The 18,247-nt window shown below is 56.7% G+C and overlaps 1 protein-coding gene across 4 annotated transcripts; it reads right to left on the bottom strand.

Annotated features, from left to right (window-relative positions):
• Positions 1-422: 422 nt before the first annotated feature.
• Positions 423-15,265, bottom strand: LOC105483047 (cytochrome b561). 4 transcript variants are annotated; one of them, XM_011743603.2, is made up of 6 exons: positions 15,149-15,265; positions 5,390-5,604; positions 4,119-4,217; positions 3,753-3,856; positions 3,144-3,301; positions 423-2,662 (listed from the first exon to the last, which is right to left on the bottom strand). In XM_011743603.2, the coding sequence occupies exons 2-6, from the start codon at positions 5,589-5,591 to the stop codon at positions 2,470-2,472; spliced, it is 756 nt and encodes a 251-aa protein (XP_011741905.1). In that variant the 5' UTR covers positions 5,592-5,604; positions 15,149-15,265; the 3' UTR covers positions 423-2,469. The 4 variants fall into 4 exon arrangements, with proteins under 4 accessions (XP_011741905.1, XP_011741906.1, XP_011741904.1 ...); XM_011743604.2 differs by lacking the exon at positions 15,149-15,265 and adding an exon at positions 14,801-15,008; XM_011743602.3 differs by lacking the exon at positions 15,149-15,265 and adding an exon at positions 8,931-10,247.
• Between the last annotated feature and the right edge of the window lie 2,982 nt (positions 15,266-18,247).

The following is an 18,247-nucleotide window of genomic DNA, read 5'->3' on the forward strand; positions in this document are numbered from 1 at the left end:
TGCCTGAGCCACGTACGTGGATCTAAAGTGGAATCTCAGCTTGTTCCAAAATCTTTGCTCCTCTTCTTAAGGATCAAAAAGACTGGTTTCAAAGGGAAAGGGGTTCATTAAACACTGGGAGATTCTCCTTGCCAAGGCTCTTACCAGGCTTTTGCAGCTCCGCCCTCCAGGCCACCCTCTCAGGCTGAGAGCAAGGGTTTATCTAACTACATAGAAACAGTGCCTCTGCTGGGTGGAGTCTGGACAACCGCTGGGCCTTTTCAGACCCTAGGCCATGATCAATATCACTAATCACTTTACCTTCTGTGCCCAGCCTGCAGATATTCAGTTTCTCTCAGGCCTAGAGCTAACGTCATGTTTCTGGCTGCTAAAAGCTCTGGCTCCTTTTATTACCACATTAAAGGAAAATAACAGGCGAGAGGTCTGCTGTAGACATTTATTGAATCATCTGTTGCACCAGCAGCACATTGTATTTCACAGAAGATTGGCCACAGGCAAAATAAAATAACCCACCACAAATCTGCTTCTGGGGGCCTTCTTCGGTTCCTTAGTCATCCAGTGTTCACTTTGGCAAACAGACCAGTTTACAGACTTTTGTTGCTAATCTGAGGTTCCATTTCTCTCTGTAGCATTCTGGCTAGGGAGAGACACGATTGTACTTTGGTAGTTTGTCTAAGGCGGAGTCTTCCCGAACGTAAACATTTCACTATACATGTGCGTGCCAGCTCATGAAAGAACTGACGGTGCCCCTGCCCCTGAAGAGTGTACAGTCTAAACAGGAAGCGAACACTGTCATCCAGGCAGGCTGAGAGGAGGTGGGGAAAGGGGCTGGAAGGAGCCTGGGCAGCCCCTGCTGGGGAGGGGCCTGGACTACAACCACCTGCTCTCAGAAATGACATTGCCTGAGGCAGGAGCCACAGCAAAAGCCAACTAAGGGAAACGCGAGCATTAGAGAACACTGGCCCCTTTCTCTAAGGTCATCAGGTTTGGAAATTGTATTAAGTTATTCACTGAAGTACACTGTGTCTGTGTCAAGCTAAGTCATGCTCCTCAAACCCCCAAAAACAAGGAAAACAGGGAGAGAACAGTCACCAAGTCACCAGATCCAAGAAGCACATGATCAATGTTCTTTTTTTTTTTTTTTTTTTTTTTTTTTTTTTTTTGAGCCTGTCGCCCAGGCTGGAGTGCAATGGTATGGATCTCGGCTCACTGCAAGTTCCACTTCCCGGGTTCACGCCCTTCTCCTGCCTCAGCCTCCCAAGTAGCTGGGACTACAGGCGCCCGTCACCATGCCCAACTAATTTTTTGCATTTTTAGTAGAGATGGGGTTTCACTGTCTTCGTCAGGATGGTCTTGATCAATGTTTTACTCACACTATTTCCGGGCCAAAGCCAAATGGTGGCTCAGCTAACATGACACTCTATACGGCTACAGTGATGTGCAGACGCCACAGGGGATGACCTGGTTCTGCCTCAGTCCTGACTTCCTGGAGAGACGGGCACCAGGGAAGGAGAAGCCTCGTCCTCCAGAACAGAGGCAGCAGCTCCAGCAGCCCCAGGAGCCCCAGCCACAGCCAGAAGCAGCGGTTTTTCATTTAAAACATTCTACGGTTTGTGCTCTCTGCCTCCCAGCCTGAGCAGAGCCTGGGTGAGCCTGGGAAAGGAAACCAGAGCTGAGCTGCAAGGGGGGTGCTGCAAGGAGGGAGCCCCAGCAGGAAGGCGCTGCAAGGTGCCCCCTATTCCCAACTCCCATGTCTGGAGCAGCCCGGGAGAAGGCCTGCCTCCATCTGCCAGGAGAAAGTCTGTCTGAAGTCATGGGCTTCTATCCCCTCTCCACCAAAGCCGTCCTAGGGCTAGAGGGTTAAAGAAGAGGAAGGTCAGGACTACAGCTGGGCCACAGCCTCACTCAGAGCTTCCCAGGGGCCAGTCCCTCCCCTCTCCTGGGGAACCTTGCTCTCACCACCAACATACTTTACACATCATATCACTTGCTCCTCTGCCAAAGGCTGGGCCCATTCGTGCCACGTGTTATTTGGGCTGGAGGGACTCTTTGTTTGAATTCAGCAGCCATCGTGGCCTTTCCAGGCCTGTCCCTGAGGCCCCCCCAGTTTCCCCTGGCCTTGCCCCAGGCATCTGCTGCCGGGAGGATGGGTCCTCCTGTCTCGCTTCTTTAAAGACCTGTGCTCTGAGACCAGGACTGACCACCCAAAGTCCCACCCAAAGCCTTCTGCACTGAAGGGGGCAACAGAGACACGGGAGCTACACACAATGAACTGGTCTATAGCAGCAGAGAAAGGAGAAGCAGAGGAGGCAGAGACCTGACCCCAGAAAGCAGCACTCAAATAGACGCAGCTGCGCCCACCCACCCGCCTGCTGCCAGAGCCACTCTCTGGAGCCTGCAATCCTGAAGATGCCTTAGCAGGAGTGGGCAAGAAGACACCCCGTGAACCCCCAGGGCCGGCCCAGTGCATCACTGGGAGCCGGGGCTGTCTCCCTCCGTCAGCGTCTTGAAGTCCATGGAGAGGGCCTGCTCTTCGGCCTGGGAAGGCCGCTTCCAGTCAGCCCGAGTCAAGATATAGAGCACCGCCCCACCGAAGCAGGCCAGCAGCAGGCCCAGCACATTGGCCAGGACGCCCTCGGGCTCAAACGCACTGTACTTGTCCCTGCAGGGGTGAGAGGAAGGGAGAAGCTGCCCAAGAGGTCACAGGCCAAATGCCCGTATCCTGGGCCTTAAAGATGTCATAGGGATTCCAGCACCAGCCCCTGCCTCCCTACCCTACCCAAAGAGAACGACCACCCCCCACCCCCAACAGCAATCTCCAGCAATCTCTAATGTAAAACCAGCAATCTCTAATGTAAAAATCTGTATCAATACTCTAGTTCTAAGCAGTTCTCCTGCAGATCCTGCTACGTGATGGGAATAAATAGGGTGCCCATAGCCCAGAAGTTTCTTGGAAAGGAAAAAATCAAGAAAGCTAACCAAAGCCAAGCCCCATGCACCCAATTCTTAGCAAGCATAACTACAGCCACCCGTTGTGAGGCCACAAGAGACGGCTCAGGAAGCCACAGCTGGGGAAGCCGAGGGCAGGGTGAGGTCTGTGCAGGGGTGGCCCAGGCCTGCCCCCTCCCACCCAGGACACTCACCCGAGGTTGAACAGCAGTGCCTCCTTCAGGCCCAGCAGGGCAGTGCCCACGGAAAGCAGAAAGATGGTGGCACCAAAGAAGATGTGCTGTGGCCGGTAGCGGCTCCGCAGGGAGAACGGAGCTCCGGGGAACAGGAAGAAGCTGAAGCCCACCAGCCACTAGGAGGAAAGAAGGTGGTTCTGGGACAGGGCGGCCGGCAACCCCAGCAGCCGAGGTCAGCCCAGGCCCACGCCCACGCGCCCACATGGCGACTGCGAGCCCCTCAGCCCTGCCTGGTTTCCTCCCTCCTCAGCACGGTGGTGGGAGGAGTACTAAGTGCTTAGGGACAAGGGACCCGTCCCCCAGCACTTGAGGCCTTGGCACACTCGCAGATTGGGAAAGCTGGGCTTGTGGCCAAACACGCTGAGTCAGCCATGGGGCGCCTGGGAGCTGGGCACCCTTGGCCGCCAATCCTAGCTTTGCACCCACACAGGCCTGGGAAGACAGCTCTCTCACCTGCACACACCCCAGAAAACAGGCCCTTCCATGAGGCACGTTTCAGCCCAGCTCCCCTGCCCCTCCCACCTCCCTGGTAGGTGGCCACAGGCCCTGGGCGCTGGAAGAGCTCACCTGCACAAAGTACAGGCCAAAGACAAGGATCCCGCACCAGCTGTGCAGGCTGTACAGGTCCGCGTAGCCCTTCTTCCTGTGGTAGTCGAACACCGCGACCAAGCCTGGGCCAGAGATAGGTCATGTGAGGACAGGGTTAGACGTGGAAAAGGAAGGGATAAGACGACCCAAGGAACCAGCTAGCAGGGACTTCTGGGCTTTAGTACCAGTTCAATGGCTGCCAGCACCCAGTGGCCCTGCAGGGGATGTTTGGGATGGGGGCGGGCCCATCACGGCTCCGGGGAGGGAACAGAGCAGGTAAAGCGGCTGTTTGCCATACCTGAAGAGACAGGCAGGGGGCGGGGAAGGCTGCGCCCAGGAACTCACCAACCAGGGCGATGACGAGCGCAAAGACGTGCAGCAGCCCATGCAGGACCTTGGTGGTGCGTTTGGCTTCATTTCTGAAGACACGGTAAACCAGTAGGGCTGTGAGAGGTGAGAGAGGGAACGTGAGTGCATCCGCCTGCAGTGAGGCCTCCTGCCCCCGCAGCAAGGAGGCACCTTGGTGGCGAGGTGATGTGAGCTGACAGCTTGCAGCAGGAGCCTAGCTGCAGGAACTGGAGGAGAAAGCCAGGTTCCCTGGGGACCCTGGGCAGCTCCTGGCCTTCTCTGAGGGCACCTAAGGCTGTATGCACCTTAACACTCCTCCCCCACCCTCCAACCTCCCCCAACTGTGCACACTCAAAGAGGGCAGGGCGGGAGACTGTACCACAGTCCCCACCACCAGGAGAGGCAGTGAAGGCGGCGCCTCTGCCCTCGTCCCCACCTAAAGGAGCTGCCCGGCCCAGCAGACACCCCACCCCACCCATCTTCTTGTCAGGTGTCCTGCAAATTCCAGGCTGTGTTTGAGGTCCACTGTTGGTCACACTGAGGCAACAAGCAGCCTGAGTTGACCTGTTAGCCACGTGGCTCCTCACACAGGCCCCCACCTAAGCCTGGGCAGATCATCCCACTCTGGCTCCCAAGCAGAACCTTGTGATCCCAGCCTGATCTCCCACTTCCAGAAGAGGTGGGCAAGGCCAGGTCACGTGAGGAGCGCCTCTTAGCTTTCTGCTGCTCAGGGGTGGCTGTCACCAGGACCACCTCTAGGAAGAGCCGGTCAACCAGATGCAGATTAGGCTTCCAGGATACCTGGCCTGGAGGCAGGTGGAGGCCAAGCACTGCCTTGCTCCTGCCCCAGGGGGAGGCCTCTAGCTCTGCCAAGTCCAAGACCAACAACACATAGGCGCGTGCGCACACACGCATACAAACTCTCACATGTGCTTACTTTTTTTCCCTCAGTTCAAACCACCCCTGCAGCAGGGCCTGGTTCGGGGCCCCATTCCTTTCCCTCTGCGGCATGAAGCGCCTGCCTTGGACGCTGTGCGTGGAAACGAGGTGAAAATGCTGGGCCAGGCTGGAGAGGAGCTGCCACCCACCAACCTCAGAGCCTGGGTTTGGATTCCATCTCCCCAGGCTCTGAACCAGCTTCTGTCTGTCTTTTCTAGAATCTTAGATTTGTCCAACCAGAAGAGACCGCAGGGGTGACAAGACCCCTGCAAACTGCCTCTCAGGGACCCCACAAGCCCGGGCCGAGAGGAGCGGCCCACGGGACTCACCATCTCCCTGCAGGAAGACGAGGCCTATGACCATGCAGAGGGGGTGCGCGTTGAACTGCAGGTCGCTCTCCCAGGCAATGCCGCCTCGGTACAGCCCGAGCCAAGCGCCAGTCATGGCCACCAAGGTCAGGCCCAGCAGCTGGGAGAAGGCCACGTAGTAAGGCAGCGCTGCGGGGGTGGATGCCGCGCTCCCGCCCTCCATGCTGAGGCAAACGCTGCAAGAAAGAGCAAAGCTCAGAGGAGCAGCACACAGCACCAAGAGATGTGCACAGAGCCCTTGAGATGCACACAGCCCCCGCAGATGTGCACAGCCCCCAAGATGCGCACAGGCCCCCCGAGATGTGCACACCCCCAAGATGCGCACAGCTCCCCCCCTCCACGAGATGCGCACAGCCACCCCCGGAGATGAGCACGGTCCCCCCAGATACCTACAGCCCCCCTGAAATGCACACAGCCCCCCCCGAAATGCACACAGCCACCCCAGCTAGCTGCGCGCAACACCCCCCCCCAGGTTGCGCACAGCCCCCTCCAGATGCGCACAGCCACCCCCGCTAGATGCGCACAGCCACCCCCGCTAGATGCGCACAGCACCCCGAGATGCGCAAGTCCCCCTAGATGCATGCAGCCCCCCCGAGATGCACACGGCACCCCGATGCGAGCAGCCCCCCTGAGATACACATGTCCCCCTGCAAGATGTGCACTACACCGCCCTGAGATGCGGCGCAGCTACCCCCATGGTGCCCCGCCACCCTCACCCCAGGCTCCTGCTGGAAGCAGCCCTCGCTCTCCCACCCCCAAGCTCCTTCCCACCCATCGTCCACGGGCAGAGGTCCCAAGTCTCAGGAGTGGCTGAGGGGGGGCCCAGCCTCCCCACAGGGATAGGCGTGACCTGGGACACGACACCAGGAGTTCCATATGCGGTGAAGGGGCAAGGAAAGACACCCCAAGTTCTAATGAGCGCATGGGCCCAGTGCCTGGCTTTCTTTTCTGTTTCATGAGGCCCTGGCCTTCCCTGGGTGGGCTTTACAAGTGAGTTACACAGGCGAGCGCGCTCCTTGAAGGGAAGGAAGGGACTGGTCACACCTTTTCTCCAGACGCATCATGAAATACATCTGGGGAGAAATGGGAAGTCTCCCTCCCCTAGCCCGGTTTTTAACTCCAAGCTGGCGATGAGGAGGCTTCCCCACCCCACACCCAGGAGAGCCAGCCCCGCTCCCCCAACCCCATCTCCCCCCCCCCATCGCGCCTGCAGAATAGAAGTGCTCTGACTGTGCTACACACAGGCCCCTGCCAGCACACAGGCCCCCGCCAGCACACAGGCCCCCGCCAGCACACAGGCCCCCGCCAGCACACAGGGAAAGGGCGCTTCCCCTCCAAGCAGGGGGCGGGGAGGATCCGCACTCTAGAGGGGCGCTCAGGTGAGGTTTCCAAAACTGAAGGCCCCCAGAAACAAGGCCTATGAGGGGGCTGGGTAGAGCGCAGCACGGCTGTCCCTGGTGCTCCACCCCACGTGACCCTCCAGGAGGAAAGGAGAGCCGGTGGTTCCTAGGGAAACAGGAATGAGAAGGCCCTGCTAGGAGCCCAAGGGAGTGACCAGTGCCTGCACAGCCTCGTGCCAGGCAAGAGAGCACCCAGCAGCTGGGGATGGGAGGAGAGGCGGCAGGAGGAGAACAAGCATGGCCTCACCTGCTCTCCCTTCACCTGACAGCGGCCTGTGCGCCACGGAAAAGTGCCGCCATGGCCCACAGTTGCCACTGCAACTGCCACCACCATGGCCACCACCATGGCCACCACAAGCAGACCCCAGAGCACTGCTGCTGCCCCCCACCCGCCCCGGACGGTTCCCCACTGGCCCCTCGACACAGTCCAGCCTCTCCTGGCAGCAACTGTATCAGAACTAGGGGGACAGTGGCCAGCACAGGACCACTGACCCCCTTCGTACCCGGCACACGCTCTGCCCTGCAGTGCCCAGGAGCTGGTTTTCAGTCCCTCCCAGGGATGGGCTCCTTCTCTGCTCTCCAGTTCTCTCACCACATCAGACAACTGTTGGCAACTCCACCATTAAAGGGTAGGGGGTGTGTGGGCCAGGCGCGGTGGCTCACACCTATAATCAGCACCTGGGGAGGCCAAGGCAAGTGGATCACCTGAGGCCAGGAGTTCAAGACCAGCCACAACATGGTGAAACCCCATCTCTACTAAAACTACAAAAATTAGCCGGGCATGGTGGCTCACACCTGTAATCCCAGCTACTCGGGAGGCTGAGGCACTAGAATCCCTTGAGCCGGGGAGGCAGAGTTTGCAGTGGGCCAAGATTGCGCCACTGCATTCCAGCCTGGGTGATATAATGAGACTCTGTCTCAAAAAAATTTTTTTTTCTGATTAAAAAAAGGATGTGTGTGTGTTAATAATCCACACACACCACAGAATATGGATCAGCAAAAAAGGTAAAATGACAGGCCATCAGCACTTGATCTATATCCTCACACAACTTCTTCCTAAAAAACACATATGAATCCTTTTATAGAAGCAGGATCGTGCCATGTTCTCACCTGCTTTTTAACTGAGGGCGTAGCACACATGGATGTTTGTGTCAATGGATATGCGCCCACATCATCATTTTCGTAACCTCACACTCTTGCATTGCACGGCCATTTTTTAGCCAACTAGTTCCCATTGCTCAGCATTTAGCTAGCTTTCAGTTTTCCACCAAATAAACAACAGGATGTGGCCATGTTTGCAAACTTCTCTGCAGGGAATCCTGAAACAAGGGCTAGGTTCTGTTTTAGATTTCTGACACATTCCGTCATATCATCTCCCAGAAACACAGCCCCAGTCCACATTCCCAGGGTGGACGGGAATACAGGATTCCAGAAGCCCCAGCCAACAATAAATCCTATTTTTGGAACTCCTGCCTCTGTCTTTATCTGTCACCTACAGGGGTATCAGTTCTGTCCCCACCACCCCAAATTCAAGCCCCATTTCTGACATTCACTATTCATCTCTACCTGGACATCCCACAGATGCTTCAAACTCAGCTCATTCCAAGTCACCTCCTCTCCCGTCGTCACCAAATTATCTCATGCCCTCCCCACTAGCTAGTGGGGCTGCCCTTCTTCCAGGCCCAGGTGACACCTCAGCTCCTCCACAGAAGGCTGCCCAGGTCGCCGCATGCTGGGGCCCCTCCCCTCACTTCTCTCCTGAGCATCCTCACTGCCACACCCAAGTCAGGGCCTGCAGCTTCTCTCTCTTCAATGTGACAGATGCACCAGGGACAAAGCCAGCTCCCAAGGTCATGCTGTCCCCTGTGCAAGAGGCCCCAAGTGCCAGTGAAATGCCAGCTGCCTGGCATGATCCTGCCCGTTTCCATCTGCAGCCCCCACTGTTCCTACTAGGCCCTCTAGGGGAGACGCCTGGGCTCACAGAATCCAAGGACACGGTCTAGCCTGGCTTGCTGCTGCGGACCCCACACCCCTGCCTCCACTCCCCAGACACCACGGTGGGCAGACCACTTTGTCCCCAGGCTCTCCCGGAGCCTCCTTACCCTGGCAGTGTCCTGTCTGCTCCTCAAAGGCAGGGACGCTCTCGATCCTCCTTGGGAATCCTTGGGTCTCTAATACTCTGAGTCTAACAGGAAAATGTACTAAAAGAAGTGCTGTCCCCCCCGGTCACTTGTCGTCTGTCCTCTCCAGGTCGCCGCCTCCTTTATTAGATTCATCCCCAGAGAGCCCGGCTGCAAGCAGAATCTGATTAGCAACAAATTAGGAAGAACAGAGGGGACATCACCCCTCCCTCTGCTGGGAGACCTGGCAACTTCCTCGCGCCTCGTGGAGTACAAAGGGCAGGAGAGGCCGGCAGAGTGAGGGGCCGCTGCCAACTCCTTCCTTCCCACCAGGCTGCCCAGGAGACAGCGGACCTCAGAGCCAGGCTCTCTTCTCGCAGTGACGACTGCCTGCGGCTTCAACATCCTACGGTGAAATGCCCGGCCTGGCCTCCCGGGGAGTTGGAACCCTAAAGTTGTTTGCTCCCCATCATGGCAGGGCAGACGTGTGCTTGGTGTGTCAGTAGGGTGGGGACCCCACAGCCTGTAAGCACCTGCCCTATGCTGGGTACTTCATGCCATCTCTCATGTCACCCTTAAATGACACTGTGTGGATAACAGGAGCATTGCCCCAGTTTGACAGGCCAGGAAATGGAGGCTCAACGAGGACAAGCGACATGCCCCCAAATTCCCATCGGCAAATAGCAGCTCAACTCGACCCACACGCGCCTGCACTCGGCCAAGTGCTGGGGCCACACAGAGGGGGCCTGGTCCCTGCCCTCAAGGGGCGTGCAGATGAGCGGTGCAGACGCAGATTTTCAGGTAAGGGTGATATAAGTTCAAGCCAGGAGCTAATCTGGGCCTCCAAGACCCATACCAATGTGCACACGGAAGACAGCACCCCTGCTTTGATGTCTGTGGGCAACAGCGTGTCTAGCTCTCCTGTGAAACAGTGGCTGCCTGCTCGTGGCTTTGGCCTTTCCAAGGCCCAGGAACTAGGGTGGCACTGTCAGGCTTTCCAGACTGAAGTCAGCAAGGATCTGTGTTGGAGCTCACTGAGGAAGCTGCTTTGACGCAGGGGAAGCTCCCGGGGCGGTGCCTCCCCTCCTGTGCCAGTCCTCCTGCGTCCTCCCCGCCTCGGTTTCACCATGGCACTAAGCACTGGTGCGTGCAAGACAGCAGGCCCTGACCGAAGGTGAGAGGGAAGGGGTTACAGGAAGGCAAACAAGCCACGGAAGCTGCATTTCCATTTGTTTCTAAGGCGGCTGTCCTGGCCCAGGCAGCCCAGGGACCCGGGGCCCCTGGTCATCTGGAAGGAAGCCAGAGATGAACAGGGGCCTCTGGAATGACAGAGGCCTGCTTCCGATTCAAAGGCGAGGCTTCAAAGTCTAAGTGTGAGGATGACGGGAAAGCCCGTGGCTGGCCTGCAGGCGATCGCGGTCCATAGGTTCTGAGTGTGGCTCTGTGCTTTACAGGAGATGAGCAGATAATCCCTTCCCTAACAGGGCTCTCGGGAGGCCATTCATTGGACGTAATTGACAACCCATTTGTGTGCAGGGAAGGGCTGTGTCCCATGCCAGAGGTGGGGGTGTACAGGAATAGACATTCTGATATCTCTGGACAGAATCTGACCCACCCACAAATGTGTCTGCTGCATTTGCACACCTGGACATCGGGTGAGATTTACTCCCTAGGAAGCAAGCCTTTGAATCGTGGCTCTCATTTCCCAGTCTTGACAGCAAGAATACTCTCTCACCCTTCCCTCCTCACTGGGCAGCCCTGGGACACTGGCTGTTCTTGGGCCCTCTGTGTTCTCAGAGCAGAACTGTGGGCAGCAGCTTCAAGGCCTGGAAGTTGCCACTGTCCACCCCCAAGGGCTCCACTGCCCTGCAGACCAGAACCCTGCAACCAGAGGGGGCTCATGTAGCCCCTCACACAGTCACTTGCCTTCCTCTGTGAGAGCTCAGGATGAGAGTGATAGATCTCTGGCAGTTTCTGGAGCTTAGAGCTGTGAGAGTCACCCTTGTCCCCACCCACTCACCCCACCTGCAGCCAGACTCCACTTAATGGAATAAGCACATTAAGGACAGCATGGCCCACAAAGCTTCACTGAGCCAAGCATCACTCTCCCTCCCCACACCCACTGTTTTTTATTAAAAGGCGACCAGGACTAATCTCATTATTGGGGACCAGACACTGCACATGGTGCACAGCCTCAGGGGCGGAAGGCGGAGCAGGGGAGGCTGGGAAGTGGGTAGCCTGGGCTGGCCACAGCCCTCCTTATCAACAGCAGGGTCTGAATTGAGTTAGGAAAGATTGTGACTGGGGAAAGGCCGATATCTCCTCTTGATGGGTGAAGGGGAAAACAGCTCAATTGCCCTAGAACATCCTATTATGTGATGAAGGAGAAAGCAAAGTGTGGTGTGAGTTATTAGGGTACTTTCTCAGCACCCCAGTAGGTGGTGCTTCCCAGGCGGTGCTTCCCGTCCCATGCCAGTCCTCCTGCATCCTCCCCACGCCGGCACCAGCATGGCACTAAGCCCTGGTGCATGCAAAGACACCAGGCCCTGAGCAAAGTGTGAGAGAGAAGGCATTACAGGCGGGCCAACAAGCCGCAGGGGCTGCATTTCCATTTCTCCTGGGGTGGCTGTCCTGGCCCAGGCAGCCCAGGGACCCGGAGCATCCAGGCTGCTTGGACCAAGGAACTAGGTACCCAGGAAGCAGCAGAGCCTGAAGTCAAACACTGAGCTCCTTTCTCCCACAAAACAGAGGGCTCCGAATGCTTACAAACAAAAATGTTTCCATTTCCATGAAAATCAGAAGAAAAAAACTGAACATTCAGGGTTGAGGAAAATGTTGCAATTTTTAAAAACTTACTTTAATTTTTTTTTTTTTTTTTTTTAAACAGTGTCTAACTCTGTCACCCAGACTGGAATAGTGGCATGATCATAGCTCATGGCAGCCTCGAACTCCTGGGCTCAAGGAATCCTCCCACCTCAGCTTCTCAAGTAGCTGGAACTACAGCTATGCTAAAATGCCCAGTTAGTTTTTTCTTTTTTTTTTTTTTTGGAGAGATAGGGTCTCACTATGTTGCGCGGGCTAGTCTCAAACTCCTGGTCTCAAGCAGTCCTCCTGCTTCAGCTTCCCAAAGCTCTGGGATTACAGACAGACATGAGCCAGCCCTAAAATGTTTTGTTTAAAAATTAATTTTAATCCAGTATGGATTATACTTGTCTTTATACTGAAACTAGGCCTCATAAAACTTAGAAACTAGGCCTCATATAAAAAAATTAACACCAGGTGGCTCTGGATAGGGTCCCACCCTGCCTCGATAGGGTCCCACCCTGATAGGGTCCCACCCTGCCAATTCCGGGAAACAACTTCATGGGGTCCCACTCTGCCAATTCCGGGGGTCCCACCCTGCCTCGAAGTTCCCGGAATCAGCAACTCTAAGAAAAAAACCTCATAAGGTCCTGCTCTAACCAATTAGAACAAGACACCTTGCTCAGGCCATAGCTAGACCCAATTACCACGTGCCTAAAGCTTTGTTTGAATTTCGCGCCTTAAGCTGTGTTTGAACTTGTGTTTGCCTATATAAACAACCTGTAACAAGCACTCGAGGTCCCAGGGCCAACTTAGAGCTTGGGACCCTAGTGCACTAGTAATAAATAACTCTCTGCTGTGAATCTCGTGTCGGTGATCCTTCGCGGCGACCCCTGCCCAGGAAGGAATCGACAGTTCGGTTCCAACAATACCAGTGCAGTTGTAAAATATAATTTTATTATTATTTTCCTTTTTTTTTTTGAGACGGAGTCTCGCTCTATCCCCCAGGCTGGAGTGTAGTAGCACAATCTCAGCTCACTGCAAATTCCGCCTCCCAGGTTCATGCCATTCTCCTGCCTCAGCCTACCGAGTAGCTGGGACTACAGACGCCCACTACCATGCCAGACTAATTTTTTTTTTTTTTTTTTTTTAGTAGAGGGGTTTCACCGTGTTAGCCAGGATGGTCTCGATCTCCTGGCCTCATGATGCACCCACCTCGGGCTCCCCAAGTGCTGGGATTACAGGCGTGAGCCACTGCGCTCGGCCAATTTTTTTTTTTTTTTTTTGAGACAGAGTCGCACCCTATTACCCAGGCTGGAGTACAATGGCAAGATCTCGGATCACTGCACCCTCCTCCTCCCGGGTTCAAGCGATTCTCCTGCCTCAGACTCCCCGAGTCTGAGATTACAGGCGTGCGCCACCATGCCCAGCCAATTTTTTGTATCTTTAGTAGAGACGCACTTTCACCATGTTGGCCAGGCTAGTCTGGAACTCCTGACCTCCTTATCCGCCCACCTCAGCCTCCCAAAGTCCTGGGATTACAGGCGTGAGCCACCGCACCTGGCCAATTGTTATTATTTTTTTTTATGGAACAAGGGGCCCATGAAAGGCCCAGTGCAGCCCAGGTTAGAGAGATGTGATTTCAAAACAGGCTATTTATAACCATCAGCTCGTGGACAAGCCAAGTCTCTTCTCCCAGCCTGCTTCCTAATCTATAAAGTGGAAGGATATCTGGATCTACCTTATTGAACACAGAAAGAGTAAGCGGATAAACGTGTGCCAGTGCCCAGCACAGTGCCTGCCACACAGAGGGCATTCCATCAAAGAGCAATCTTACAAAAACGAAATCTGATCCTAAGAGCACCTTAGGAAGAGTGGTACTGCCGACACGAGGTTTGGGGCCACAGAGAGCAAGATGGCAGCCATCTCTAATAAATCCACACTCCCTTTCTGTCCACCATTACCCCCCCACACCAAGCAGAAGCTCCTGGAGCTGGGAAGAACACAGGATGGTCTGCTTTTAATCTGTGACATTTTATATTCCCAAAATTCATTTATGAATTGCTCAGGCAGTAGAGTGCTTTTTCCCAGTGAAGTTATGCTTTTAGAGGGGGTTCATTTCTCATTCCCTTCCACCAATGCCATCTAATGTCACTGAACCACCCGGTATTAGCAGGAGCCCAAGCTCTGCCTGCCAAGGGAAGGTGGTGAGGGCAGAAAAGTGGTAGGACAAGGCTGGGCGTGGTGGCTCACGTCTGTAATCCTAGCACTTTGGGAGGCCAAGGCGGGCAGATCACTTGAGGTTAGGAGTTTGAGACCAACCTGGCCAACACGGTGGAGGGGAGGGGAGGGGAGGGGAGGGGAGGGGAGGGGAGGGAAAAGGAGTGGTACAAGCAGGGTGGTTCCACCTCCAGCTCTAGGGGGCTCCTCGTGCAAGGGGTGGGGCTGCCGCCGCCTCGTATTTTCCTGCCACCACCAAATTTCACAGGAGAAATCCAGGCAACTAGAGGAGGTGGCAAAGTTTCTTTTTTTTTCTTTTTTTTCTTTTTTTTTTTTGTTGTTGTTGTTTCATTAGCTATTAAAACAAAGGGGTAGAATCTAGGTGCCCTAGATATCACTTCATTTACGGAGTCAGAAAATCCACAAAGGCTGCCAAAGTGGAATGAATGAGAGGAGAGGAGCCACCAGAAAGGAGAAGTCTGGGAAGGGGGCCCTAGATCCACACGGATGATCCTCACTTCGTCATACAGTCGGGGACGGGACAGGGAGGGAGGGAGGGTGGCCCCGCCATCTCCCAGGTGTCAAGGTGACGGCAGCTCCGCCCTCAGCGCAGTTGGCACCAGCCAGACCCACCAAGGCCACTGAAGGAGTGGGGCTTTCCCACTCGGGAAACTCCCACCCTCGCGCTCAGAAGCTGGGGGCGTCGGGAGACACAGGCGGGGACCTGCGGCTCCACGTTGCAGCCCGGGCCCTACTCCGGGCAAGAGACAGTGGCTCCGGTTTCAAGAGGGCAGCCGTGGCAAAGGCTGGTTGGTCCACTTGCACCCTACCTTGCTCTAGAACGCGGCGCAGGAGCAGAGATCCAAACTCGGGGTCACTGGAAAGCGGGGGTCTCGGTTCTAACTTCAGCAGAGACCCGGCACCCGGGCAGGCCAGGGCGGGGGCCTCCTGGACCGGGAGAGACTGCGGTTCCGAGAGGGCAGGCGAGCCCTGCAGCCCTCGGACCCAGGGTGCGGGTCGGCGCCGCAGTCCGGTGTGCGGCCGCAGGGGGCAGGTGCGAGGCCGGCTGCGACTCGGGAGCCCGGCGTGGTCCCTCCCTGCGCAGTCGGGGCTCACCTGGGCCACCCCCGCCCCGCACCCCTGCGCGCTCCGCTCCCATCCCCGGCCCGGCCACCTACCTCGCCTACCCGAGCGTCCCGCGAGCCTCCCCGCGCCGCGCCCGGGTTGCTCGGCCGGTTCCCCGGGCCGTGGCGTGACGGCGTCGCCATGGCAACCAGGCGGCGAGCGGGGCGGGGTCTCCCAGGCCGGAAGTGGCGCACGCGCCCCCGGGGGCTGCCCCCCACGTGCCAGGCCCCAGCGGTTGCAGCCACGCTCGGGACTGGGCCCTGCCAGCTCCGGCCCCGCACGTAGGCGAACCGCTGTCACCGTGAGCCCGGCCTCGCGACCCCCGTCCGGGGTCCCCACGATCGTGGGCGAGTGGGGTCTGCGGCCCGCGGGGATGGAGGGCCGCGGGGTTGGCCCGGGCAAGCCCCGACTGCGCATGTAAGGACCTGGGGTCAGCCAGGCCTGGGGGTGGGACGGGCCCTGAGAAGGGCAGGTACCAGGGGCGAGACCCGCCGCCCTTCCCCGGCTTGGCCCCAAGCTTCCTGATTTTCTCGCTCCACGCCTCCCCTTCTGCCGTCCACCTTCTTCCCTGCCCTGCTCTCGCCCCGCCCGGGCCCAGGAGGCCACTAGATGTCAGACCGGGTTCAGGCCTTGGCCACGCCGCTGCTCCGGGAGCTCTGGGGGCACGTCCCCAGCCCCCACCGGGGAGACGACACTGCCGGGAAGGCCGGGACTAACCCCCGCCCCCGCAGAGTAGCCTGCGGGGAACACCGGTTCCACCAGGCTCTCACGAAAGCCGAGACCTTGCCATCCGCAGCTTCCCCTGCCCAAAGCGCGGAGAAAGGAGGGCGCCGAGGCCAAGACCAAGAACGGGAGCCAGCCCCTTAGGAGCCGGGTCCGGGCCCCCGGTCCAGGAAGCGCTGTGGGTAGATAAGGGGTCCAGCTCAGACTTCCTACAAGCTGGGAACAAAGGGTTCTTTCCTGTCTGATGCCGGGCCAGATGTAGCAAGCGCCTAGGGTTAGGAGGGAAATGGGGTTTCCTCCCCGCAGAGGGAAACCGGCCTCGGTTCAGGAACGCCCTCCCCCACCTGCCCTCCAGGCACCAAGGTTCTGGGAGGCCGGGGGGCAGGGAGACCTGCTTACTTGAATGCACTTTGTGTAAACTGTGGGCTTCCCACGGGCAGTGGGCAAGGTAGGCCCTGGGGATCCAGTACTCGCTGAGTACACATTGAGCAGAGTCTCCAGCGCCAGGCGAGAGGCACAGGCATGTCCACTGCACATGGCATACCGTGGCACATGGCACACCTTCCACGGGCAGGCACAACGGCCTGACACAGCAGGGCCCACCCCCTCAGAGGGACCAATTTTTAGAGTATCTTTCAGTTGGAGGAAATTAATGGATAATTTAAGGTAAGAAACAGCTTCCTTAGCGTGCTAACAGGCAGAATCCCTGTGTATTGAGCCATGTCCTTTGTTTGGTCTGTGGATTTGGACTTGGAGGAGTCCAGACCGGCTGAGCAGGACTGAGTTCCCTGGTGAGAGCCCTGGGCCTTCAGCCCCTTCCAAAGCCAGGAGAGACTCCTGCTGAGGAGTCATGGGGGCACTTTGGCTTCCCCCTCACCCCACCGCCCTGCAGCACTGGGCTGCAGACTTTTCCCTTAGGAGGGAGAACAGCGGCCTCCCTGCCAGCAGTGTTCTCAAGGGCCTATTTCCAGTGGGGAGGGGTGGGTGAGGATATTCTGAGGGAGGGAGAGGCCTGCACACCCGCTGCATGGCGGGGGCGCATGGCTACACCCAAACCCATTTTAAAGAACAGGCAATGCCACCAAACTGCTGTCCGGCACTAGGGCCCAGAGGGCTCGCGCCAGCTGCCAGACTGCCTACCTTGTAACCCTGTTCCTGCTGCCTTGGAAGCCTGAGAAGTGTGCAGTCCTTCAGCTTGGGAAAGGTGGGAAAGGAGAGGACCCTTCCTGCCCTTTCTTGAGTGGCCCAAGATTAGTTCCAGGGCCTCCTGAGTTGTGCTCACGCCTGTAATCCCAGCAGTTTGGGAGGCCGAGGCGGGCGGATCACCTGAGATCGGGAGCTCGAGACCAGCCTGACCAACACGGAGAAACCCCATCTCTACTAAAAATACAAAATTAGCCGGGCGTGGTGGCGCATGCCTGTAATCCCAGCTACTCCGGAGGCTGAGGCAGGAGAATCACTTGAACCCGGGAGGCAGAGGTTGTGGTGAGCCAAGACCCCGCCATTGCACTCTAGCCTGGACAACAAAAGCAAAACTCCATCTCAAAAAAAAAAAAAAAAAAAAAAAAAAGAAATGCTGACTGTGTTTCCCATGTTTCCACTCCCGTGTTTCCCCTCCCTTCCCACACCACGGAGCCACGTAGCCTTTCTGTTCTCAGATGGACCAAGTTCACTCCCACCTCTCCATGGAATGTTCTTTCCTGGATCATCTCTGGGCACATTCTTTCAAATCTCAGCTCAAACATCACCTCCTCAGGCCTTCGCTGACCATCCGGAGGGCAGCTGGGGCAGGGGTTGGGAGGTAGGAGTGCTCCTGGATTCCACTGCTGGGAAGCCAGGCCTAGAATGCCCCCTGGTCTCTGACAGAAAACATTTAAGGAGCGGGAAGCATCAAGGAAGCAGGCAGAATGTGAAGAGAGAGCTGGAGACCCAGGCCGCAGACCCACCTGGCACCTGGCTAGTCAATTCTCCCTTGCTAGGGTTACCAGATTCAGAAAGAAGAGGAAAAAATAAAAAAAAGATTCCCAGTTAAATTCAAATTCAGGCCAGGCGCAGTGGCTCACGCCTGTAATCCCAGCATTTTGGGAGGCCGAGGTGGGTGGATCACCTGAGGTCAGGAGTTCAAGACCAGCCTGACCAACAAGGTGAAACCCTGTCTCTACTAAAAATACAAAAATTAGCTGGGCGAGGTGGCAGGCACCTGTAGTCCCAGCTACTTGGGAGGCTGAGACAGGAGAATTGCTTGAACCTAGGAGGCGGAAGTTGCAGTGAGCCAGGATGGTGCCACTGCACTCCAGCCTGGGCAATGAAGCGAGATCCCGCAAAAAAAACAAAACAAAAATTCAAATTCAGTTATTTTTTTCAGCATGAGCATTTCCCAAATATTACATGCAATATGCTAAAAATGTATTCTGGCTGGGTGCCATGGC

Source organism: Macaca nemestrina, chromosome 17 (assembly GCF_043159975.1).
Source record: "Macaca nemestrina isolate mMacNem1 chromosome 17, mMacNem.hap1, whole genome shotgun sequence".
NCBI lineage: Eukaryota > Metazoa > Chordata > Mammalia > Primates > Cercopithecidae > Macaca > Macaca nemestrina.